Here is a 25,572-nt window from a genome sequence, read left to right as displayed (position 1 = left end):
TATCCCAATTAACGCTGGCACCCAGCGCTTTCAGAAACGCCTCAGAGCCCCTCAGCCACCTCCACCCTGGCGCTGTGGCTGCCCAGGGGCTCTCAACAGGAGCTCTGGGGGCCCTGCGCTGCTGCCCTTATGAAGGAAGGAGCAGCCAGCACCCCGCCACCATGATCGCCAACTGGACACCGCAGTGTCCCTCAGAGCCCCCCGGGTGCTCCCCTGGGGACCCCAAGCAGCCACCGGCTGGGGCAGAGCCGAAGCGAGGAACGGGGCTGGAACTGATGCACTTGAGCCCCTGAGCTGTGCCTGGAACCGACAGGCTTGGCACCCCAAGCCATGCCTGGCCATCCCAGCTGCCATCAGGCGCATGCCACTAGGAGGGTGCAGGAGGGAATAAAGCTGCTGTCCCGTCCTCAGCGAGCACACAGCCCTCTTCCCACAGCTCTCCTGGCCCACAGGTGAACGCTGGCTGCCCCCTGTGCACTGCCAGGCGCAGCAGGAGCCGGACCCTTCTCAGAGCCACGCTCTGCTCTTGCCCCACTCGGAAGGCCCGAGGGTGCGAGACCACAACCGCACGGCAGTGAAACACAGCCCGGGCGAGCCGCGGCTTCCACGACAGCACCCGGGCAGCGAAGCGACCCACGGGAGCTGGGGAGCCACGGGGGGCGGCCGCAGGTGCCCGCCAGAGGCCGGGGGCAGCGTGCCCAGCCCGCAGGCTCCGGGCAGCCCGCTCCCCACCCGAGCTCGGCTCCATTAGGGGCAGGAAGGACGGCTGGGGGGCGACAAACCGGGGCCGGGAGGGGACCGGGAGGGGACCGGGGCCGGGAGGGACCCGGCGGGGCGGGCGCTGTGCTCGGGCCGGGCCAGGGCGGAGCCTGGCGGCCGCCTCCGCCGCTCCCCTCGGCGGCTGACGTGGCCCGGGCGCGGGGCGGACATGGCGGACGGCAGCAGGCAGAGCAAGCTGGCGGCGGCCAAGAAGAAGGTGAGGGAAGGGGGGACGGGACGGCAGCGGAGCGGAGTCGCCGGGCTGCTCGGGCCCCGGCGCCCCGTGAGGAGCGGAGCCGCCGGGCCCGGCCTCCTGCGGTGAGGGGCGAGGGGCACCGGGGGGGCCGCTCCGCTCCGCTCCGCCGGGCCCCGGTGGGAGCCCCCCGGGTGTCGCCGGGTGTCCCCGGGTGCCGGGCGCTGCGGCCGGGCCTTCCCCAGCCCGGGGGAGGCGGCCCCGGGGAGGCCGGGCCTGGGCCGGTGCTGCCCGCCCGCCCGCCCGGGTTCTGTGTTTGTTTGTCCCTTCCTTTCTCCTTTCTTTCCCTTTTTTTCATTTTTTTTTCTTTTATTTTTTTTCTCCGTCCCCGCGGGGCAGCCCAGCCCCGTCCGTCCCGGCGGCTTTGCGTGCCTGTGTCAAAGTCAAGCGGCTGGGAAAGTGTCCTGGAGCGGCTCAGGCTTCCATTTTGAAATCCTCCGAATAAATGGGATCCCTCTTATTTTATTTTTGCCACCTTGGCTTTGAAACACGGCCCTGGCCGCCTGGCCGGGGGGGTGGCAGCAGCTGCCAGCTGCAGTGTCTGGACGAAACGGAGGGATTTGGGCTGCCTGGCAGGGGGCTGCTGCAGGCAGTGCCCGCCTGGCACTGCTCGGGCTGGGGGCTCGGTGCGCCACCAGAACACCACAACACTTGGCAGGGTTCAGCTTCGAGCTTATCAGCCTGGCCGAGGTGAAATGGATATTATTTTAAAATCAATTAGAGATTGCTTATCCCCCTAGTTCACACTTAGGCCAGTGTCTGTATTACTGCGTTATCTATGAAGATTGTAATTTTTCTTTCCCAGAATGGAAGCCCTTCCTCTCAGACTGCTTTTCCACTTGGCATTTAGGATTGACTGCTGTTTATTTTTTTTTCTCCTTGGTGCTAGTTATAGACTTAAAAATATTTTTTCATCTCCTTCCAATTACAGCAAAGGGTATCAAATTCTTTGTTTCCCAGGAACTTCATTAGTTATTTACAAAAGTTGTATATTTACAACCCTGAGTCTCTTGTCATAAACTCATTATGCTAGTTCTCACTTTTATGCATCTCTGAATTATTTTGGTATTTTTTTTCAGAGGGTGAACTCTTTCAAGACAGTTTCTCTTGTCCTTACACTTTATTTTTACCCATTTTTTTGTTGTCGACATTATACTCATAAAAGACATATTCTGTTTGGACTTCAAATTTTTTTTTTTTTCGCAGCTGAAGGAATATCAGCAGAAGAATAGCCCTGGAGCAACTGCGGGAGCCAAGAAAAAACGAAAAACTAAAGAAGGAAGTAGACCCGAGACTCCCACAAATGATGACAGACAGTCTCCAGAGAACGTGAGCGTCTCATTCCTTCTCCCAAATAATTTGCCTCCGCCTTGTTCTTTGGCTTCCCAAACAGCATAACCACAGCTGAAAGAGGGTTGTGCCAGTGTCATATTAATGGCTCGTGTGCCTGTGTTAGCAGCGTATGAAGTGTGCTACAGTGGTTAGCAGCTAAAACTCCTGAGAGGTGCATGCTACAGCCAGGCTACGTGGCGAGGCGGTGTTTGATCATAGAATGCTGTAGCGCAACCCTGGGTATGTCCAGAGGTGCTGCTTTGAGGTGTGCTTTGAGGCTCCTACGGAGCTGGAGGATGCCAGTTTCTTTGGCTGCCTTTGATTGACATTTTTCTCCCTGTCCTTTTCTGAGCCGTTTCTCTTTCCACTTTTCTTTCGCCTCCTTTAGATTCAGAACATTCTGAAGGTGCTGGTGTCAGACCTTAACCGCTCCAATGGGGTAGCCATACCCTCATTGGACAAGAGGAAGGTGAGGCAGTGCTCGCGTCCCTCTCAGTGACTTGCTATCCCCACTGCATGCTTCGGGTTCTGTTTAAACTGACCTTGATTTTTGGATGGAGCCTTGTTCTGGCATATTTGCTGTCAGTTGCTTGAGTTTTGTTGCTGTTTGTATTAACATGGAGCTGTTTGTTAACACGCATTTCCATTGCTCGTAAGTGCTTGTTTCCTCCTGGTTTCTGTCAAACCTAACACGTGCAAAAGTGAACCTTGTCAAATGCTTGTCCTTGAGACAGTTGAGCTGTAAGGAAAAAGGAATCTGGGGTGAAGCAATAAATTAACTGCTGAGGAACACCGCGCTAAGAAGAGGTAGTGTCTTTTTAGTCTGCATTTCTGCTGTTCTGTGTGTCATTGCTTTATTTACTCTAGTGCCGTGCTTCTGAAGGGCATGTTTCTGCTCGTGTCTCGTCAAGCAGCTGCCCTGAACAAGCTATGTAGTTATTCCAGCCAACCCATTTTATGACAGGTGATGAAACTTGCACAGGTGATGTACAGTCTGGCAAGTACCACGGCTTTAAATATGTTTAGGCAGGAAGTCAGGTATTTCAAGTCAGGCATTTACAGGCTTTAGCGTCTTCCGTAGCTACTGAAGAAGAAAGGGCAGGAAGTACTCCAGCAAGCAATCTACATGTGCTCAGGAGCAAATGTAAGCAAACCGCCTTTAAAAAAAAATATTTCAGACAGTTTAATTAAAGAAGGCTCAAATTGTGATACAAACTAAGGAAAGTAAAGAATTTTCTTTCTGTTTTGTTGTACCAAAGTTCTGCTTTTCATTTTCCCTTGCATCATTTTGCTAGCTTATTTATCTACCATTTTTTCAAGTCTAGTTGTCACAAAGTAACCCCTTATTATATTTACTCTGTATCCAAGCCTTTCCACCAATAACTACAACTAAGTGAATCGGGGGTATCAGGTAGATGCAATGAAACGGCAAGATAGGATGGAGCACACTCTGAATTACCTTTGTATCCATTTTCTCCTTTTTTGTGTGTGGATTCTGCTGTTGGGCAGGACAGCTGCTGCAGAGTGAAAGCTCCTCCATCCGGACCTTAGGTGTGTAGGTTGTGTATCTGTTGAGCTTAAGTGACACAAAGACTTACCGGAAGGTTTGTGGGTCCTGGCTGTGCCCGAGTAGTGTCAGAAAACACGCTGATGATTTACTCTTGCCAAAGGGCCTGTTTTCAGTTAAACTCCCCAGCTCAGTGTAAGTTAGATCTCAGAGACTGTTCACGGTGGAGGCCGGGGTGAAGACGGGTGGTGCAGTGCTGCTGCTGAGGTGGCACCTCGTCCTGCAGGGAAGGCTTACCTGCGTCTACAGTTTCAGTTCTGTTCTGAAAATGGAAAATTTATTGCTTCTATTCGTTCTCATTTTTTCATTATTTTTCTCTGCTTCTGTAGCCCAGAGAGATGCATTTTGATCCGATTGGCTATCGCACAATTTGTGGGTTATTGTGTCTGGGGTATTAAGGATATCTTGAAAACTAATCTTTAATTGCAATCTGTAATGGGAGAAAGATTTCTCTTTCCAGTTGCTGTCTTGCAAAAATCCTGAGTCAGGAAAACGCTGTTCAGAGCCTCAACTGATGCTAACAGGGCAGGAAAGCTGATCGTTAGCATCTGAACTACTGCTGCCATTGGCCTCTGATGGGAGGCAGACCCCTCCCACTTCACCCACTTCAGCTTTCTTGGCTGTGAAACACAGAAAACCCAACAAAATAGGAGCCTTTGTGTGAGAACAAATGGATCCTACTATAGGCCAGGCTGAGCAAAATTACCAGCTTCTTATTCTACGTTATTAGAACCTCATAAAGTGTAAATTCCAGGAAAGTAGTTTGCTCCCAAACCTTTCCGTCTCCAACAAATTATGCAGTTCATTTTTTTTCCTTTAATTTATTTACTTCAAAGCGCTTTCTTTTGGAGGCAGAAGGAAGGAATTCTGTGGTTAAGGCATGTTACCTGTTTTTTGCATCTTGAAGTGTTAAGCAAAGAAAAGTCCCAATCAAAAAACTGAGGAAACGTTTTTAAGATGTATCCTGTCCATCTGATGCTCTATCCTGATGAGTGCCTGAACAAACAGAGGCGAAGTAACCCGTAGCTGGAAGAAGTAAGGGAATTCCTGACTTTCCTTTAAGCACCTAACATAGATTACCCCTTGAGAGTGCAAGTGTCTGTCCTGCTAAAAAGAAATCGAGACGATTCCATTTGTTTCCCTCTGCAGTTTTCCTGCTTGTTGCTTTCATTAAATCTGTCTTCGCTGTTACTGTCACCTCCTGGCTGCTTGAGTCATGAATGGAGCGCTGAGCAGGTGAATAGGGAACGCTGAGAGAGAAAGGGAGTTCGTGTTTCCTGAGGGCTGCCAAGGAAGTGACTGAAGCAAAAGGGAAGTCTTTCAGATGGAGTTGCAGAGAGCTGCAGTGTATCAGTGGGGTTAACTGGTGAAAGATTCTCGCTTGCTTCACAGTGTCGTTAAATTATGGCCTACCAGAGCTGGATGATGAAATAAAAGCAATTGCCATAAAACAGCAGAGTGCTGCTCGGGGTCTTTACAGCTCTCTGGTGCTGTACAAGGTTTGTCCAGTTCACTGGGGCCTGGCAGAGGTGTCATCAGATACTGTTCATCCTCCCACGAACACCTGATGAGAACTTGCATCGCTGTCCAGAAATAGTTTGGGGCCGTTTTCTATTTAGATTCTTGTAGTCACGGGATTCATAGCTCCAACTAGGGCCAGGGGCACCTGCTCCCAGCAGTGCTGGGTTTGGCCTGTTCACAAATGTCCCGTTTCTAAGCTGGTGGTTCCCAGCTTGCCACAAACATCACTGAGTTCAGGATGGAGCAGCGGAGTTTGGCTGGCCCAGTTTGCAGGTAGCCTTCTTCACTAGCCTGTCCTTTCCCATCTCAGTGTGCCTGCAGTGAGCAGTGTTCCCAGAGACATCCCGAAGGCAGTGCATTTCAGAGCAGTGACTCCCATCTGGCCTTGTCTTTGCTCGCTTTTAGACAAATCCTTTGCAGAAAATCTAGTGTGTGAGCTTAGAGTCGGGTGATATCAGTGCCCCACATAAAGAAGTGCGTTTGCGTATGGGACACCAGGTCTTCAGGCTGGGTCTAGCAGGACGTGGGACTGGGATGATGTCTGTGGGTTGATGCAGTCCCCGGTTTACACTGGGGTGGGCACAGATCCCCTTCCACATGTTTGTAAATGATCATTCGCATCTGTCATCTGTTCTTCCTAGGCCTTATCACAAGGCGATGTGTTCGTGTGCGGTCCTTTTGTTTCGCATGTCGGCTGTAATTCCTGTGATGTGTTTTGTGACAGGCATACTTTGACAGTGATGTTGCCACTCGTAACGCTGAACAGCTTGCTGCCGATGTCCCTGTGCTATCTAACAGCAACAGTCTACCTAGTTGTGGTTCTGTTCTGCCTGCTCCCGGGAGCATGCAGCTGACACAGGTTTGTGACTCATCCCAAATATTGCCATACTGGTTAGCAATGCCACGATTTTGCTGAGAAAGACAGTCTTTGAAACTACAGGATGACTAGCTCAGATCGTCTCCTGTTAAAAATACTGCATTCTCCACATCATCTGTCTGAGAGAGTGGAGGGCACGAGCATGCACGTGCCCCTGCTTCTTCCAAAGCTGCCGTTCTCTTCCCCTTTTCTCCTATTTAATGAGCAGAAAGCTCTCCTAATAATATAGGTCTCCAGTTGGAGCAGTCTGCTCTTCCTTTCACTACTTAAAGACACAGATGAAGTTTTTCCAGCAAAGCAGCATCGATTATCCTGATAATTGTAACAGCAAACACAAAGCCAGTAACACTTAACTCTTCATTCCATGAAACCCGGGCTCTCAACACTCAGAAATTATGTGCGAGCTAGGAACTGAGTTGGTGGTTTTAAGTTTATCTTTCTTTGGGGAGCAGTAATTACAGGTACTGTGCAACCTGAGCCCACACGTAGTCAAGTCTTAGTGACACACTCGCAAATGTCACTCCCATCTTTTTTTACAGGCTTGTAATTTTTGTTTCAATCCACAGATTCATGAAGCTGAGGATCATAAAAATGCTTTGGATGAGAACAGGTGAGTGTATGTTTATTAAACAGCTTTGCAAAAGGATCCCCATGTGTCCAACAAATTCAAGTTTTATTACTCCCCACTGCTGTACCGATTGGGGCAGTTCTTTGGGAGAAATTTTCATCACGAGGCCTTTTTTTGTTCCCAGGTCTCTCTCGTCAACAGAAAGTCTCCGCCAGTTGTCTGAACAACTCAATGGCCTGGTTTCTCAGGTATGGCCTCGTTTTGGTCCATTTGTCCTAATAATTTTCTTGGTGTCTGATGTGGAGCTTTACACAGCCAGTTCAAGAAAATGCTCTTCAATCTTGGAGATGTCTACAGCCGTCCTACTGAACAATAAGATATTTAAGCACTGAGAAGCAAAACCTCCAGTTTTAGGAATGTAAAATTTCAGCAGTAGGAAGAGGAGCAGAGTGGGATGAATGAACAGCATGTATTCATGGAAAGATGTATTCTTGATTTAGTGGCAAAGAATCTGAAGTCAATCTGCATAATTCATATCAGCTTGTCACAGGGGGGAGTCTGCATCTATCCTTAGACACAGAAAAAAATACTCTTCTGGCTGGCTGTGGTACTTTGAAGTGAAAGGTGCTCTAAGAAGTATTATGATAGTCAGTTCTTACTTGATAATGATTTGTTGCCTGGGGGAATAAAACTGACTGACTTGGCTTTTTTTCTTCTAGTCTACATCATACATGAATGGGGAAAGTGCTATTTCTTCCACAAATATTAAGGAAATGGAAGTAAGTTGTTCTCAGTGTTTTTTTTTAATTTTTATTTATTTGTTTATTTTTATTTGCTAGTCTTGATGACTGACTTGGGACTCTGTGCTTACAGCAGTGTTAACAAGACCCAGTTGAATATACAGTTCACATACCTCGCTGTCCAGCGTTGCCCTCCTCTGTAATCAGGTAGTTGTGGTCAGCAGGAGGAGGCAGGTATCTGAGGTATTTCCCGTTTGGGGACTGGGGATAATCTGGCCTTCATGCAGCTCTAGTCCTTAGTTTTGGTGGACTTTTATGTCAAAAAGAAGCCTTAGCAGCAACTGATAAAATACAATGATGTCCCAGCTACTCTTGTTGAAACTGTAGATTTGTTTGGAGAATCTGATTTTTATCAAACTGTGATAATGGTTTATTTTTCTCTTCTTTTTAATTATTGCTTTTTTTTTCCTCCCCTCCTCCTTTTCTGCCCCTCCCTTTTTCTCCTCTCTGCATGTGCCCATCAGACACGTTACCAGGAGCTGGCAGTAGCCCTAGATTCCAGCAATCTAACTAACAAACAGCTCATTACAAAGATAGAGGAATTGGTAAGAAACAATCCAACCAACCAGTTTGATATTGTCTCTGCTGCTCCTCCATGCTCTCTGGGTGTCTGCGAGGTTATGGGTTCTCTTATAGTGCCACAAGGAAGGCTGCTTATAGAGCACTTTGTGTGGAACAAAATGGGCTGTGTGGAAAACCTGTTCAGATCAAAGTCTAAGGCCACTTGTACATGTATTGGCTCATCTGAGGAACAAGAAACACAGTTTTGTTGTTTCCACTTAAATGTGCGCTGTTGATCTCATCATGCTTTCCCTGGATGATAAGCATCCTGATAAAACAGCTATTTCTGGTCCTGGTCTGAATCCCCGAAATACAGAATTCTAGTGCCAGCAGCACTGTGAAAACCTATTTCGGCAGGTGGTGATGCTGTTCTAAATATACCAGCAGAGTGGGAGCAATAGGTCTAAGAGAGAGCCTGGCGCTGGTTTCTGATCATATCCTCAGCTTCTCTTGGCACTATGAATGAACTGCTTTGTCCTGTGGCTTGCATGGATTCCTGCTGCTGCTTTTCAGCCTTCAGCTTTAACACCGTATGAAATGTAGCTAAGTGAACTTGTTTCAGTCTGAAAAGAGCCTTTCTTGGTTTGAAGTACTTTTCCTTGTTTTGTTCCTCTCACAGTACTTCTTTTCCAAAGTTCAGCATTTCCCAGTGTACCCCACAACCCCTCTTGTGTTATTTTTGGTTTTGAGTTACTGTGGTTCCATTCTGTTCCTTTTTGCCTTTTAGCTGGGCTGCAGAGGTAGTGGTATTGCCCGCCCAGGATTCTCCTTGTTTGCCTGCTTTCCGGCAGGCGTATGAAACACGGTCTTGCCTGGAATTATATAGGGTCTTTGCTGCATTTGCGGTCTTGTCTTTGCTTTTCCTAGTTATGTTTTGCACTGGCTTTGCTAGAATCAAAACCTGTAATCCATCACTCTTCCCTCTGTAGTCATGTTTCAAAATGTGCTTGAAATAGTGGTAGTAAAAATTGAGCAATGTCCATCCTTTGGGAAGGGGAAAAAGTACTGTTTATGTAGTTACTGAGAGAAACTGCCACGGGGACACCAGCAGCAAATAGCAAACACTCCACCCCACACGAATCCGCAGAAGTCTAAGATCTTGTCTGAATTAAAACACTATGCTGTGTTTTTTTTTTTCTTTTTTGAATGCATTTTGGTCATTATCCTAATAAATCAGGATTATAATTAATTTCAGAGATGTGGGGTGCAAGTTTAACTGAAGTTGGATGCTCAGATAGGGGTTGCATTAGTGGTATTTGGGAACAACTTTGGCAATGTACTAAGCAACAAAAAACATACCTGGTGTATTCTGTGATTCTGTATCAGTGAAGGGAGCCCCAAATCTATTATTTCTAATAGATGAGACAAACTTCTTAGTCTTCTACAGAAAAGGATAATGGAAATTGTTTGCATTAATTGGGCATGTGTCCTACTTCATCAAAGTGGAAATGTGTTTCAGCAGTTTGAGAGTACTCGCTCTTAATGCTGGTGCATCCGTTTTCTTCCGCAGAAACAACAGAACCAAGAAGCAATGAATCAGCTGGAGAAGGTAAAGTGTGTCCTATTTTTGGATAGATACAGAAGTAGATATCTCTTTCTCTGAGGAGCAGAAAGCATAGTGGACTTTGGCACGGGCCTGCGTGATCTTGTTTTATAGAACACAGAATCATTTAGGTTGGAAAGGACTGCAATGGAAGCAGCAGAGTGCAGTTTAAGGCCTTGTTGGTACTTTGTATTCCAAACACTGGCACATTTATGCCAGCATAAAGAACCTATCGTTGCCATTCTGGGATGGATAAACAAAGAAGTAGTTCAAATAATGGAAGACTGAGAATGTCTTTTAAAAATAGTGGTACTGGTTAAAAGCTGGAAGCACTACTGATGAATCACTGCTTTTTTAGTTTGACATAAAACAAAAAGGGTTAACTATTTAGAATTTTGTGCTGAACAGGGATCGTTTGTTTGTACAGGAAAAGAAGGAGTTTGAACAGAAGTTTTCTAAAGAGCAAGCAGCACTGAGGGAACAGCTACAGGTAAGACAGAGCTTCCATTATAGTAATGTTGCTTGGCTTCTGCATTCTTTCAGGAAAACTGGGAGAGCCAGTTAGCCAGTCTGTACTTAATTGCAAGAGTTCTTTACCTTTACTAAATTATCCTTTTGTGGTAACAGTGATGTTGCTGTTACAAGCAAAGATTTTTTCCACTGAGCTCGTTTTTTCCCCCCAAAGGTTCATATCCAGACGATTGGAATTCTGGTTTCTGAGAAGTCTGAGTTGCAGACAGCCCTTGGACATACTCAACAAGCTGCACGGCAGAAATCAGGTAAAGGACTCCAAAAACTCCAGCTCAAGCTGTTGGCTAAATTGTGGATTTCAAGTCACAGGCATGATAGTTGCTGGCAGCCAGCTCACCATGCTCATTGACTCCTTAATGAGCAATTCTTGGCACCATCACTGCTTCTGTCATCATATCTGCCCCCAAACTGGAGCATGGTAATCCCATGGCAGTTGAGGTTCTTTTGTGCATCATTACAGCCCTGTCAGCCCTGTTTGGGCCTGGTGACTACCCCAGACTGTTCTTTTCTCACTTTCTTCAGATTCTTTTAAAACTTTGTTCCCTTTTCTCCACCATCCCTCCCACACAGCTGTCATGTTAGTGTAGGTTTTACCCGAGGCTTTCATTCTCACCTAAATTTCAGCAATTTACTCTAGTAGAAAAATAAACATACTGCCTATTGTTCTGCAAAGGAAGTTTCATCATCTCCCTCTAAAACTGAGGAAGGTAGTTACAGAGAGCTTTACTGCCCCAGGTTGCTGGTGAATGACCTGTATAGCCAAGAGGAGAACCAGGTCTACTGATTTACAGAGCTCTGTGCTGTGCTGCCCTCTCTGAAGTGTTTAAGAGCTTGTTAACAAAGTAGAAAGTGCTGTTCAGCCTGCTCCAAAAATCCCTTTGTGGTCTTGTCTCAACTGACTCTGCTCTGACTTGCTCAGGAGAAGCTGAAGACCTTGCTGCTCGTTTACAGTCATCTCGCCAGAGGGTATCAGAGCTAGAACGCACTTTGTCCTCCATCTCTATGCAGCAAAAACAGTCAGAGAAGGTAAGAGTCACCTCTGTTTATGCTTAACCAGCAGCTCTGTGTTTGGCTATTTGCTTGTCACTATACTACTGCAAAGTCTGTAGTGACTACTTAGAGAGGAGGTAGAAATTAACCTTGTTAATTGTTAATTAACCTTGTAAAACCCTGTATTCTCCAAGATCAAGGCAAACTTTTCAGGTTTCTGTGACCACTAATTACATGGTCCAGTTGCTGTCTTCAGATCTGGCACCTTACTACATTAGTTCTGCCAGCTCCACGCAACAGAAGTGTCACTGAGACCTCGTCCCAGGAGGGTCTCCATCAAACAGACACTTCGGTATTGATACTAATCCAGAAGTTTGCAGAAATAACCTCATGACCAGTTAGTAGCATGGCATTTGAAAAGACCAAGCAGATGAATTCCTGGCAAATTCGTCCTTTGTGTAGTCTGATGGGCTGTACAGCCTGCTGTAGCTATAGATGAGGTTCTGAGCAAACCTGTCCTGAGGGTTTTGCCAAAGTTGTGACCTTTTCTGCATTAGCTGATCTGTTAAAGGTAAAATACGGTAATCTTTGAACATTTTATGTTATCTGTTTGTTTATTTGACTTAGATAAATCAATCATTTGCTTTTTCTCCAGCATAATAAAGAGTTAGTGAAGGAGCGAGACAACCTGAAACTAGAACTGTACAAACACAGGTAAGCCCGTTCTGCACGTTACTCCAGAGTAACGCTCCTCTTCTCAGTAGAGCCACAAAACTTAGCAAGGAGCACTGACGACAGGAGGTGCCTTGGAAGGCTGGATATTCAATGTAAGAATAATAGTAATAAAAGTCACTAGATGTGTTCCAGTGCTGTACTACACATAGCCCAGGGAAGCTGTGGAATCTTCATCCTTGGAAGTGTTCACAGCAACTATGCAGAGCTGTGGCTGACCAGAGCTGGTGTTAGGCTGGTCCCACTTTGAGTGGGATTTTGGACAAGACGACCTCCAAGAGGTCTCTTCCAAACGTTTCTATGACTCCAGCTGCTGTGAAGAACCAGATTGTAAATTTATGACGTGGATGTCTGCAAACCCATAGACAATACAGTGTTGCCACTTTAATTTTTTGTGTTTGTTTCAGCAAGGGCAGTGAGGAAATAAAGCAGCAAAACTCGGAACTGTCAGAGAAACTCCGCTCCCTGGTTTCTGAGAACTCAGCTATGAAGTTGGATATGGAGGACTTGCATAAGAAACTGGAAATGGCTGAGCTGATGATTCAGCAGGTAACCATACTACTGCTGGCATGCGAGGGTAGATCGCACTGATCATTGTAAGGCTTCGCTCCTAAGAGTGAAGGCAAGACTGAACTGTTGTTTCTAAAGTCAGGCATAAAATCTCATCAAGACGTCCTCTTAGGAACAGGTTTTGAGTGAGGCCCCTGAGAATAGAAAGGCAATACTCTAAGGAGTTGGAGCAGTAGACTGAAAGTCATTGTGACACTGGTCTGCTAAAAAAAAAACACCAAAAACGTATACCATATGAGAGGGTGACTGAACATACCAAGTGTGCCGATGGAGTGACTTTTCTTGTCACTGTTCAGCCTTTTGGTTACCCGGCTGTTGTGCAGTGTCATTGAGAAGCCAGCCGAGTTAAGAGTGGGTTTTGTACCTATCCTTACAGAAGCAGGTGAATTGAACAATGGCAGCTCAAAGGTCAGCTCGGTGAAGTTAAGATGAGCAAGCTAGTTAGAAAGGAGATGTGTGAAGTCAGCTGTTAACAGTTCAGACAGCAAACTTGGTGTTAAGGTGAGCCCACCATGGAAGAAACTGCTCTTTTTTATTTTTTGGTGCTTTGTTGTTTTTGGTTTTAGGCAGTGGCTTAAATTACCCTTGAAATAAAGCCAGTTGCTACTCTTCTGGGGAAAGTGTTGTGTCTTAACTGAACCAGCCTTGCTGCTTCATCCACTGACATGTTCCAGGCACTGGCTTTAAATTCCTGGCATGTTTGACAACTTTTAAGGTCACAAGTTTTTATACCATCTGACCGGTCTGTGTAGTACAGACTCTTGAAATGCATGAGGTTTCTAAGCCAAGTGATTTGACTAGAGCCCATTTTCTTAATTAAAAATATAGTAAATATAAAATTGTTAGGGAGGAACTGCCCAGTTTAGCTTGTTTTACCGGGCTAAAATCTGAACTTTTTGATTTTGATCACTACTTTGTTGTTCAGTCAACTTCAGTATGACTTGGAGCATTTTAAAGAGCTATAGAGGGTTGTAACATGGATCACGTGGATGGTTAAAATCAGGGGAGAGGCTACACAGAAATTGGATACTAACATTTTGCCATAATTTCTTGATTTTTTTTGTGGGCAGTTCTCTAATCAGTCAGGGAATCTGGATGTAAACCAGCAGTTGCAGATGGCACTGGAGGAGAGGGCAAGCCTGGAAACCCAGATTGCTCAGGTAAGGTGTTGTATTAAGTACATTGATGATCCGAATCCTGACTTCTGTAAAGAAACTTGTGTGGCAGAAGAATGCAGCCTGAGCTTTGTGTTAATGCTGTTTTTCTCAAGCTTTATCCTTCACGCAGTCAGCCATTTAATTTATTCAGCTGATACAATTTTCTTTGTGTTCTGTTTTGAACAGCTCACGGAGTCACTTCACCAGCTCCAGACAGAAAGAGATCAGTATGTAGAGAAACTGAAGGAAGAGGGGAGCATTTGGCAGCAGCGAGTACAGCAGCTTGCAGAGCAGGTAACCTCACAGGCAGTCTCACAGCTGCTTTTGGTGAACACAGGAGTAAGTGCACCACGCGTGTTGTTTTAACCTTCACTTGTGTGGCCTTGCAGGTCCACACAATGGCAGAGGAGAAGGAGAAGCATATGGCCCAAATTCGAGAGCTGGAAGCCAATGTTACAGAGCTGTTAAGCAAATCAGGTAGGGCTTCCAGAGTGGGACTTCATATCACAGAGTACCGGCAGGTTAACTCTGTCCCCGCTGTGCCAGAACTTCTGCGTATACAAGTAGCTCTGATGCTCTGAAATCATGAAGGTGGCTGAAAGAGTGGTAATCCTAAGAGACCTTTCATCCTAGCAGAGAACAATTGAACTACCTCAAGTAATTGATCAGCAGAAGATTTATGTCTTTAGTATCTGTCTGGCTGTACCGTCAGCCCCTCTGGCCAAGGAGATCGGGCAGGTGGGATGCTCTTGCTAGGGCTGTGAGGGAGAGGGCAGTACACAGGAGGGTGTTGTGCTTGGTTTTTGGGTAGTTTGCTCCTTTGTTACTCTCAGTGCCCAGCTTCTCTAGATATTGTGGCTGGTTATACCTTCTGAGTCAATGCCACACGTTGGGGTATGCTTTGTGTAGCTCTGATGTGTATTACACAAGCAATCCATCCCTCTGACTGATCTGTTTTTATTTCCACTTCCTTAGCAGTAAAACCCATGGATATTGAGCCTTCCTCACCAGCAGGGCCTACAGAAGCTGAGTTGAGTCTGCAGGAAGAGATCCAGCGGCTGCAGCAGGAGAAGGAGGAACTGCATGGGCAATACCAGGCCCAGGTCCGGGACAACGAGCAACTGAGCCACCTCAACCGGGAGCAGGAGGAGCGGCTGCTAGAGCTCGAGAAGGCTGTGCAGCGCTACAACGAGGAGTCTGTGGACAGACAGCAGATCCTGGAGAACATGCAGAGTGACAAGGCCACAATCAGCAGGGCACTGAGCCAAAATCGGGAGCTGAAGGAACAGCTGGCCGAACTGCAGAATGGGTTTGTCAGACTGGTATGTCTCTTTCATGCTTCTTTTCCCACTGTTTCCCACGCTGGTGCAATCCTTTTGCACAGATGTGTATAAAGAAAAAAAAAAAACACAAAAAACTGTCAGAAGCATTATCTGTCTTTGGTCCTTTGGGGCTATGGCTGCTCCACCTTCTGTGATATATATTGCCATGCTAGGAGGTTCCCTCTAATTCAGTACTCTTCCAGGTGCTCTTGCAAACAAACAAGTATCTCTGTCCAAAGCAGTTTCCTTTACCTTTTTCCTCCACTGGCAGTCAGGCTGTTTCTTTTCCCGGAATATTCTTCCAGTCTTTTTACCCTTGAAGACACCTGTCTTCTGTTCCCTGGATTTGCCTGTGAGGAAGAAATTCTCAGCAGTCTTCTGTCCTGCTGCTGTCATTGTTTCTGTCCTGGAGCTGAATCGTTACTCTTGCTTGTTTCTTTCAATGTAACAGCTTCTCCTCTGGGGCCCTGGCACGCTGACAGATGGCCTGGTCACTGTTTTTTCTTTAGTCCTTTCTGAACTTCTCGTCTTGTTTTTGAATGTCTATTGCTTCATTTGGGATATTCACGTCACCCATCTGCTTTGGAGCTGACAGGCTGTGTGATGTGCCAGGCCTCCTCTTGGCACTGTCCCAGCACTGATTCCCCTGGCTCTTTCCTTGCTCCTCTCTTCTGAATCTTTTTTTTTTTTTTTTAAGAAGTTATTTACTGCCCTGAACAGTCAATTTATGTCCCTTACTTACACCTCAGATTAACATGAGGCATGGCACCCTGTTGTATCAGGAATGAACGTGGTTTATTGCTTTAGTTTATAAGAAAATATGCTTATGGGATTGGGGCGATTTCCTTATACAGTGGTACTGGATTCTTGCAGACAAACGAAAACATGGAGGTTACAAGTGCCCTACAGTCAGAGCAACATGTAAAGAAGGAGTTGGCCAAGAAGCTTGGGCAGCTGCAGGAGAACCTGGGGGAGCTCAAAGAGACAGTAAGTAACAGCGGCAGGACAGGTGTGTAGCAGTTTATGCGAAGAAGAGCTGGCAATATACCAAACTTTGATGGAAAGATGGAAATTGGTATTGTAATGATCAAGCTGGGAGCCTTCCCACATCATCTGCTGTCTGATGTGGGGGACCAGCATGTGGGGGCAGATGGTGGCTGCCTGCCTGGTTGGTGGTTTTGGGGCAACATTGACAGTTTGGATCATGCCACATGGATCATCTTTTTCTGACAAAATGGTTTGATCTGGTGGTTTTGTCTTACGTTAGCTGGAACTGAAAACACAGGAGGCTCAGGCTCTGCAGGAGCAGCGGGACCAATACTACAGCCACTTACAACAGTATACTGTGGCATACCAGCAACTGGCTGCTGAGAAGGAGGAGCTGCACAAACAGTACTTGCTTCAGACACAGCTTATGGATCGGCTGCAGCATGAGGAAGTTCAGGGGAAGGTGACAGTGGAAATGCACCTGAAGGAACTGCAGCAGACCAAGGTAACAGTGCAAAGGGGCAAGTGGGAAGACTGGAGCAAAAATGATGTCTGGAGCAGAAGCACTGCTTGCTTTGTGTGTGTGTGATGCTGCTGCCTCGAAATGTAGTGACTGCTTACAGTCTGGTTTGTGCGGGTTTTAGGTGTAGAACTCCTGTGATTTTCTGCTTCTCTCTTGTAGGAAAGTCTGGAAGCTGTAGCTAAGGAAAACAAAGAGCTGCAAGCTCAGATCAGTCAGTTAGCAGCAGAGCTGGATGACAAGATGTTGCACAGACTAGAAGGTGAGTAGCTGCAGCTGGTCTCCAGGGAGGAGGTAGAGCTGGGCTCTCTGGGGCATTATCTCTCTGTTCGCTTTCCCTCTTTTACAGGAGATGGAGTTGAAAGCGAAGCAATGACTGAAGAAATCCAAAAACCTTCATTAGTGATCCCAGAGAAGTTTGAAAGCCATGAAGAAATGGTGGGTCTTAATGTGTAGAAAAGCTTTTGTTTTCAGTTGTGAACAAATGTCTAGAAAAGGAGGTAGATTAAACTGCAGAGCGGTTCCACCGTGTGCATCACATAAGCTGTTTATCAGCTGTGATCCCTACCTACTGAGGCACAATAGTGAGGGAAATGTTAATAGTCCCTTGTGCACAGCAGCTAAGAACCAAGACTTGTGCAACATCCTTGAAAGACAGGCTGCAAGTCCAGCAGTGGCTTTATTTAATTATGAAGACAATTCAGCTGGCAGTCACTCTAATTATTGTGATGCTAATGTTCTCCTTAGTTTGGAAGGCAATTTGGAAATGGTGTCAAACATATATTAGATTTTTCTCTAAGTACAGTCATGATTGGAAAACACTGTGATCAAACAGTTATCATGGGAGTTCAAGTTTAATCTGCAGAGAAGAAATGATTTGTACTACTTGGGAACGAGAAGACATGCAGTAGTTGCTGTTGGTGTAATCCCAGGGTAGGATTTCCTACCCATAAATAACATAGGGTAAATTCTCTTATTTTGTTTGCCCTGTGATGTATAATTGATCACACTTCACGCAGGAGAAACACTCATGTGCATGCTTGGGAATTCATCTTAGGTTGCTTTCTTGATGTCTGCCATGTCTCAAGTGGAAAAGGAGCGAGAAGATATGAGGCAGCAGCTGGCTGCTCAGAAACAGCAGTGCAGAAGCCTCTTGCAGCAAATAGCAGCTCTTCGGCAGGAGCAGCAACATAATGTGCTGAGTGGAGGTAAGGTTTCGTGCAGTTTGGAGACGGTGTGAATATTGAGGCGTGCCCCAGCCAGCTGGCCTTGGCGTCTATGAAACAGACCTAGAGGTTTTATGGATGCATCGCGACCAAGGGGGATGTGTAAATTACACGTGTCCCTTCCAGATTCCACCATGGATACTGTTCCAGTGGAGGTTCACGAGGCTTTGAAAACTGCCATGGAGAAACTACAGGTAAGCAAAGGATCTCATTTTCTTTCAGCCCCACTACCCCACCCAGCTGGACTTCCAGCCAGTCGTACAAACAAACAAATTGTAGGGGAATATGTTGCAGCTGTCCTGTAATAATAAGCTACCTTCTAAAAAGCCTATTGCTGCTTGTCTCATCACAGGGAAGCCTGCAGCAGTAACTCCCCCCTACACTACCCCACAGACTGTAAGGGCCTAACATTCACGTACTAAATAAATAAGTGAAAAACAGACTATCTTCACCCTGCCGGGAGGTGCAGTCTTGGAGCTGAGTATGACCGGAGTTGTGCTATCCCAGCAGCAAGAAGGCTAAAAGGCGCTTTGTTCCATCTTCTGTTCTCCAAAATGCAGACCCCCTTCTCTAGCTCTCAGTTCCTTTCATAAGTTCCTCAGTTCCTAATCAGAGAGTAGTTGTAAAGGCAGCAAGAGGAGGGTGGAGGGTGTCTTTAACATGGCTATTTCCTATACGTGAGCAGCTGAAATTAATACCATTTTTTGTGTTCAGTCCCGTTTCACAGATCTGATGCGTGAGAAAGCTGATCTGAAGGAACGGCTAGAAGAGTTAGAACATCGCTGCATACAGCTGTCTGGGGAAACAGACACCATTGGTATGTTTAGGCAACACAAACAACACAAGCTAGAGCTAGCTCAGTGCGTTATTTGGGGACTAGGTTTTGGAGCTGGAGCCTCCCAAATACCAAGCAGTTCAAGTCTCCTACTGCTGCTTAGCTAGGCTAAACTTCCACTCCAGGGCTGGATTTGCTGGATCCTCATGCAACATAGCTCTGTGCTCATGGTAAGGTTTATGCCCTAATCCTGTTAACACTTGTTCCTTATGTTTCTCTTGTGTTCCAGGGGAGTATATTGCATTATACCAGAGTCAAAGGGCTATCCTCAAACAGCGGCACCAGGAGAAAGAAGAGTACATCAGCAGGTTGGCTCAAGATAAGGAAGAGATGAAGGCAAGAAATCTTTTCTGTAGTACTACTCCAGGCAGGGCATAACAATGGTAGGCAGGCCTGGGGAGCACCCGCATAGTATAAGCCTTCACAAGCTGTTGTTCAGCTAGCTTTAATGATGAAGTTGCTGATTTGTGACAGAGGCAGGACAACAAACTACAGAGAAGTTTGTGGCCACGGGGATGTGCATACTGCATAAAAGACGTTTAGATGTAGAGCTTAGCGATATGGTTTAGTGGAGTACTTAGTGTTAGGTCGGAGGTTGGACTCGATGATCTTGAGGTCTCTTCTAACCTAGAAATCTGTGATACTGTGATACTTCATAGGTTTTCCTTTACCTTGGTACAGGTGAAATTACTGGAACTGCAGGATTTAGTGATGCGCCTGGTCAGGGAAAGGAATGAATGGTACAGCAAGTATGTAGCAGCTGCTCAAAACCCAGAGCTGCTAGCAGGCCAGAACGAAAGTGTACTTCCAGTGGAGAGGCGCATTGAACTGAATGCTACCGATGGAGAAGGTAAGCTGTAGCCAGAACAAGTTACATAAAATGGATTAACCCAAGGTCTTGCTGTTGTGCATGGATGGGAAGAGTTACCTGCCTGCCTTGTCTTGTGTGCCTTACAGGGTTACGAGAAGTGAATTTATCAGACGAAGCAGAACAAGAGGCTGCTGCTCTTCACCAATCTGGTTTCTCCCCTATTGACACTAAAGCTGCTCAGCCAAGCCAAGACGACCCCACAGCAAAGCAAATAATGCAGCTTCTCAGAGAAATCCAGAACCCTCAGGAGAGGGTGGGCTCCTTGCTGGAAAACCCCTGCATTCCATTCTTCTACCGCGCCGATGAGAATGATGAGGTCAAAATCATGGTGGTTTAAGTGGCAACAATTCTTACAGCAATTTTCTATGAGCCTGCAAGGACTAAACCGACTTGTATGTGCCCATACCGCTGCTCAGTGCCCTTGGTCAGAACAGAGCTCTGCTCTAAAGACAGCAGGAAAGAGGGATTGCATCAGATGGAACTTGAGCATCAGACCTCATCTTCCTTCTGTTCCGTGGTATGCTTGGAGTACAGGCTGGCTCGAATTAGGGGGAGGCAGCGGGTGCCAGCACATCACCTGGGCCCAGTGTGGGTTGGGGGAAGGGACTCCATGACTTCGGGCAAAATTACTTGAGCCTTTGTCCTGTATCCCTGCCCAGGACTCTGCTGCCAGCACCCAGCTTCACAGCAGTGACTGAGCAGCAGCTCTCATCCAGCATTCATGACTGTAACCTGCCTAGTTCCTTCCAAGGCTCCCACAGTAACTAACATCCTCTGGTAACAGAAACTCTTTGGATTCTAACCAGGTTGCTTTTGTTTCACACCATGTATCTTAATTTCCCATTTTCCACAGCAGCCTGCCTCTTGCAACTGTATCTGAAACCAGCCTTGTCAGTCTTGAACAGCCAAAAGTTCCAGGCTTCTGGCTAGCTAGGCAGCACTACAGACCCATTTATTCTCATCGCTAGGGGAAGGGGCTGAGGGTTGCCTTTTGAGTCTTTTCGGTTACTTGACAAAGCTTTATGTGATTATTGGGAGTGGGGTGGAAATGTAACTGCACTTTGAAGGATGACGTGTTTCACTTGTATGTGTCTGAAGGTTTTATTTATTTTTAAAAAAATGGGAGAAATAAGTAAAAGGAAACCACTTAATAAACATGCTTTGTTTTGAATTTCTGGACTCTAGGAGGGTATGGTTTTCTCTCACTTAAATTTCTTCTCCCATTTTGGTAAGAAATGCATTAAGCAGGTGGCAAAGGATGTTGTAATCTACCCACCTAAGAGGGGGTGGTACCTGACAATGCCTTGAAACAAGAGGCCCAATTCTAAGGGGAACACATGCTGTGAATAGAGGTCCCCGAAGTGGCAGCAAAGCCAAGCCCTTAGGTGTACAAACCCTCATGCAGATACCTTACAACTAAATCTTTCAGACACAAACTGCCTGTTCTTAATACGGTTACAGACTCAATGAAGTTTTAAGGTGGGTAAGAGGACCTGAATTTCACAGCTGTGCAGTCCCGAAGTACTAACCTGGGCTAGTGCCTGAAGGAGCACCCTAAGCTGTCAAGAGGAGAGGTGCAAGCACACAAATGCAGTATCATTTTTTTGCCTGGTCAACACCAGCCTGTTTTTACTGGTGTCTGAGTTAGTTGAGCTTTACTAATATAACAGAAGTTTTTTTCTAATGCCAAAAGTAGGTTAAGGCTTTATTTTTTTTTAAATGGTTCATTTTGATTTTTCCATATACAACTAGAAGCATACGTGGAACAATATGTTTTCATATGAACCCACCAGAGGAAGGTGGAAGCTGTTTTTGACTTCCTTTCACTTTATTGGCCCTATTGTTGTCTGTTAATGGCACAATATGAGTGATAGGGGCTCTCAAGCTCCTGGCTGCATAGGGTTGTATATATAATGTATCTGTGTAAAATGCTGTATATTCCTTGAAGGAAGATCAGCCTGGTGCAGTGTTTATGCCTGCTCAGGCTACTCATGATCTGTATCATAATAACTAAGGGGGCAGGGTTGTGATTTAATGCAGAACATGTGATTTAATGCAGAACATTATAAATGGAATAAATATTTATTAAGTGTTCTTCTCCATAGCTGTGAAGGAGAAGAAGCTGTTGAAGAAGCTCTGCAGTCTGCTGCAGAGGTGACTTAGTCCTGTTACAAACATGCTTTCTGAATAAACTTATTCAGATGGGTACTGGCTAGCTGTATTTCTTCTGTTCAGATCACTTTGAAGTTTGGTAAAAAAAAATTTGTAAAGAAAAGAAATTCCTCTAGAAACTCCCACATTGGCACTGATGCCCTTTCCACTTAAGTTATGAATGTTTTCTTGTAGACAGACTGCTGCCAGGTCTAGATACTTCTCCCTTGGCTACCAATTTCACATATGAAGTCTAGGTTCTGATTTTTTTTTTAATCCTTTTTCCCTCTAGAATCATTTCCCCGATCTCACCTTTACGTGGAATACACTAAGATGACACTAGCACTAACTATTTAGCACTAACTATAACCTCGATCTTGGAGGTCTCTAACCTAGACGATTCTGTGATTCTGTTGTTCAGCTGACACACCTTACCTTTAAATTACAGTAACTGAACTGCCTCTGCCACCTCTGGTTTGAGGAAGAATAAAAAAAATGCTTCTTAAAGGCCAGAAGCACCAAACAAACAGGAAACAGCTGTTAAGCTGGAGCTAGACCAATTTGTTTGACAAGGCTGTAGGTCAGGGGTAAAAGTTTCTCTTGCCTGGGCAGTGTAGCTGGTATTCTTATAACGTACTTAACCACTGAAAACCACCAGATTACAGATTGCAAAATAAGGGTCCACTACTCCCTTGAATAATTAAAGCTAAAATAAAATGTTCTTTAAGAACAGCCCTAATTGTAGTACCAGATATCGGTAGAAGAGTTCCAGTGAAGAAAAAGAGTATGACAAGCAATGGGTCATTGTCTCAGTGGCATAGAAGCTGAAATTATGAAGTTACAACTTAAAAACATGCAAGGACAGAAATAGCTAAAAGATGCACAGGAAGGAATCACTAGAGATCTAGTCTATTCACCCAACCCACAGCAGTATCCACTATACATAGAAGCTTTGAGTAAAATTTTAGCTTATTAAAAATGTTACTAGGGAGATTTGACAAGTATCACAGCCAGCTGTAGCCAACAGCAACCAGGACTAAATCAAGCATCAGCAGTGCAGTGATGCAGGTCAGAAACCCCAAGGTTCCTAAATTCTTTCTAGGGCAGTAGTGCTGGAGCCCTGCTCCACAGGGGCTTAAGGAATCAATTGTGATCATTAGGACAGCAGTGCTAAGTTCAGGAGTTAGGGAGAAACAGGGCTGTCACTGAGAAACAGCAGGATCTGAAACCTGTTCTGACATGGAGACAGTAGCAGCAGGTTTACCCAGTTTATACTAAGACAGAAATGCCACCTCAGGTTAAAAGCAAATTCCAATTGCATTAAGACTGTTCAGACTGTACTTTGGATATGGACCCAAATGACACCGCTTGCCACAGAAACTACAGCTCAGTGCCTGCTTGCTGTGTTCCACAAGTAGGCGTATACAAAAATACCTCTTTAAGAAGCAAGCAATTTTGTGTCCAAAACTCCCACCTTCTGTGTGTCCAGTCACTGAAGCACCTCACTGCACTTTTCTTTCCAATGGAGGAAGTAAGTTAGCGTCTGCATGTGACGAGCTGTTTCACTGAACTGCAGCTCCTGGACACCACTGTTGATGCAGATCTGTTCCACCATCCCTATTAGTGAGAGCACCTGCTTGCATGTATAGCTTTTTAAACTCTACGGGATGAAAATATCAGGTTAAAATTAAACAGTTTGAAATTCACCCAGAGAAAGCAAGAGAAAGAGATGGTTTTATTCTAGTTGTGGAGTCCTTCATTATACAGAAATGATAGTTTATTTCATCCAATAAACAAGAGTGACAGGTAGATCACAAACTGCATCACAGCTACTACCAGCACTGAGACAGTTCACCCACAAGTCTGGGGTAGTACATTAACCCAACTGCACACAGCAGAGAATTTAACAATCAGCTCAAAAACTCAACATCAGGATTTGGTTAACTTTTTTTTGGGTGTATATATATATATGTATATAGATATTCTTTCCCTACTTAAGCATTTCCTAAAATCCACATGGAAGCACAAATGGCTTTGAACACCTGGACATATATAGATTTTCCATCTTTATATATATATTTATAGATATTTATAACAGTAAAGATATGTTTCTCATTACTACAATATACTTGTTTAACTCCTTTAAAGCAGCTGGGAAGAGAGGAAAAAACAGTTTCACTACAGTCACATCTGATAATGTGTGTATCACAAAATACAAACAGAACAAGCCATGTGTGAGGTTTGAGTCAGACCATTCCAGGACAGAACAGCTAAGAGGCAGGCAAAGAGTCTCAGAGGGAGCAGGCCTACATGTCAAATGGTGGTTTTGGGCTCTCCGGGCGGGAGGGACTGGCCTTACCCGGCCGGCTGGAATTTGAAGACAAGAAAGAAAAGGGGGAAGGGAAGGAAGAGGGGAAGAGGTAGTAAAACAATAGTTAAAATACAGAAAGGAACTGTCATCAGAACAATAGAGGATCCACAACAGAAATTCATGACAATCACACTGGAAAGAGAACTTAAATCTGAATCAGACCTAGTTGAAAGTCTGCAACACGGGTGGCTCATTTCTGGTAGAGACATGACATCCAAGATGTACAGGGTTGATACATTTTTAATTCTGAAGTCTTTTTTTTTTTGTAGCATTTTTAATACACATAACATGAAGAGTAAAAACCAAACCTTAAGAAGATGAGTCGTGATAAACAACAGTTACAAGTTTCCCCAAACACGTACCATCCACATGCAAGAAAAGGCTACGGAAGAAGTCACCACAGTACCAAAAACACAGAGATGTGCTTATTCAAAGCAGAAATATTTTCAACAAAACATTACAAAGCAAACTCCCTGAAAACATTTGGTTGTCCATTTGCAAGGGGGGAGCAGCGTATCTATTCCCCTCTCCCTGCTGGGTTCAGGAAAGTCAGCCAAAAATGATGATGCAAGACAGCTGCTGGCAGGAGCCAGTGCTTCACCAGCAGGATTTCCCCAGCTCTTTCGGGGAGCTGAGCACGAGCAGGTCCGCGTGCTCCCTGCACGCTGAGGTGTGTGCGCTATCTCAGACTTCACTCTAGAGGACTATGCCGATCCATTGAGTTCCCCCCTTCTCCATCTCCCTGCCTCGCTTTGATATAAGGTAGATTGCACTGTTCCCAACATGAATTTTTGCACCTTAGAAGTCAAACTAATACACAGGACATGTAATCTGTTCCTAACAGTGTCACGTTTGACAGCATTTTGCTCCTAAGTCACACTTTTATCTTCTTAACTACAAGAAAAGAATAATTACAGATCAGTCCTAGGTGCTACAGCTAACTGATGCAGGCAGGACACTTATCCAGGCTAGACCAGGCAGATGAAATAACTGGACAGACAGCCACCACTTGGACTTAAGGATGTCCCTGCGGCTGATCTCTCCAAGGAGCCTGTGTACTTCAGGGATCCGTGCCACTGAATGAAGGCTACTCTACGCTCACAAAGCAATACAGGACGCACGAGTGAAGACGAAGAGCTCAATCACTAGGCTAGTGTTTTACGACACACCAGGAAGGGGCGGTGGGAGGCAGATGTGGGATGGATGAGAGGAGTGACTGTGGCTGTGGAAGGGAGGGTGGAATGGGGAAGCCGCCAGCACGGCATTCGTCGCCAGCTGTCTACAGCCTCGAGTTATAGATCTAAGAGGGACGGTTCAGCCGGTCGGATTATGGTAGGTCGAGTAGGTGAGGCAGGGCCCCTTCTGCTGTGAAAAAGCAGAGAACAAAAACAAGAGAACACACACTGTGGTTAGCACAGCAATCGCAGTCACAATCACGCATGCTTCTCCACCTCGCCTGAGCCAGCGACAGGAAAAAACCACTGAGGCACAAACTTGCACAAGAGTGCAACTCCATAAAGGAGACTCG

General features: G+C 45.6%; 2 protein-coding genes across 31 annotated transcripts in view; one reads left to right on the top strand and one right to left on the bottom strand.

Moving 5' to 3' along the window:
* Positions 1-828: 828 nt before the first annotated feature.
* Positions 829-21,730, top strand: GOLGA2 (golgin A2). Of its 8 annotated transcripts, none has more exons than XM_048055169.2 (28): positions 829-976; positions 2,219-2,341; positions 2,733-2,813; positions 6,157-6,291; positions 6,876-6,919; positions 7,062-7,125; positions 7,597-7,656; positions 8,142-8,222; positions 9,749-9,787; positions 10,209-10,271; positions 10,467-10,560; positions 11,232-11,338; positions 11,958-12,016; positions 12,442-12,583; positions 13,675-13,764; positions 13,948-14,055; positions 14,151-14,238; positions 14,740-15,083; positions 15,957-16,070; positions 16,351-16,575; positions 16,753-16,852; positions 16,940-17,028; positions 17,648-17,798; positions 17,943-18,010; positions 18,531-18,633; positions 18,881-18,987; positions 19,333-19,501; positions 19,609-21,730. In XM_048055169.2, exons 1-28 carry the CDS (start codon positions 929-931, stop codon positions 19,857-19,859), a joined length of 3,147 nt encoding a protein of 1,048 aa, XP_047911126.1. In that variant the 5' UTR covers positions 829-928; the 3' UTR covers positions 19,860-21,730. The 8 variants fall into 8 exon arrangements, with proteins under 8 accessions (XP_047911126.1, XP_047911124.1, XP_047911130.1 ...); XM_048055167.2 differs by having other exon boundaries at positions 14,737-15,083; XM_048055173.2 differs by lacking the exon at positions 2,733-2,813 and having other exon boundaries at positions 14,737-15,083.
* A 1,657-nt stretch (positions 21,731-23,387) lies between these two features.
* Positions 23,388-25,572, bottom strand: part of DNM1 (dynamin 1) — a 68,237-nt gene continuing 66,052 nt past the window's right edge. For 9 of the 23 annotated variants that reach the window (XM_066980861.1, XM_066980859.1, XM_066980842.1 and 6 more), the window contains one exon: positions 23,388-25,409. Coding sequence is in view for 9 of the 23 variants with exons in the window: in XM_066980842.1 (XP_066836943.1) it covers positions 25,337-25,409 (73 nt within the window). In the remaining 14 variants the exon portion in view is untranslated. The remainder of the gene's footprint in view (positions 25,410-25,572) is intronic. The other 14 variants (XM_066980863.1, XM_066980860.1, XM_066980862.1 and 11 more) reach the window with 2 other exon arrangements.

Source organism: Anser cygnoides, chromosome 20 (genome assembly GCF_040182565.1).
Source record: "Anser cygnoides isolate HZ-2024a breed goose chromosome 20, Taihu_goose_T2T_genome, whole genome shotgun sequence".
NCBI lineage: Eukaryota > Metazoa > Chordata > Aves > Anseriformes > Anatidae > Anser > Anser cygnoides.
The sequence above is the reverse complement of the archived record's forward strand: the minus strand, read 5'-3'. Positions and strand labels throughout refer to the sequence as shown.

Bases quoted from the DNA above. Each gene is read 5' to 3' on its own strand.
- GOLGA2 (XM_048055167.2), top strand. From the start codon at position 929: ATGGCGGACGGCAGCAGGCAGAGCAAGCTGGCGGCGGCCAAGAAGAAG. The intron at 11,339-11,957 runs GTAAGAGTCACC...CTTTTTCTCCAG, and splicing joins AGCAAAAACAGTCAGAGAAG to CATAATAAAGAGTTAGTGAA. The intron at 18,011-18,530 runs GTAAGCAAAGGA...TTTTGTGTTCAG, and splicing joins CTGCCATGGAGAAACTACAG to TCCCGTTTCACAGATCTGAT.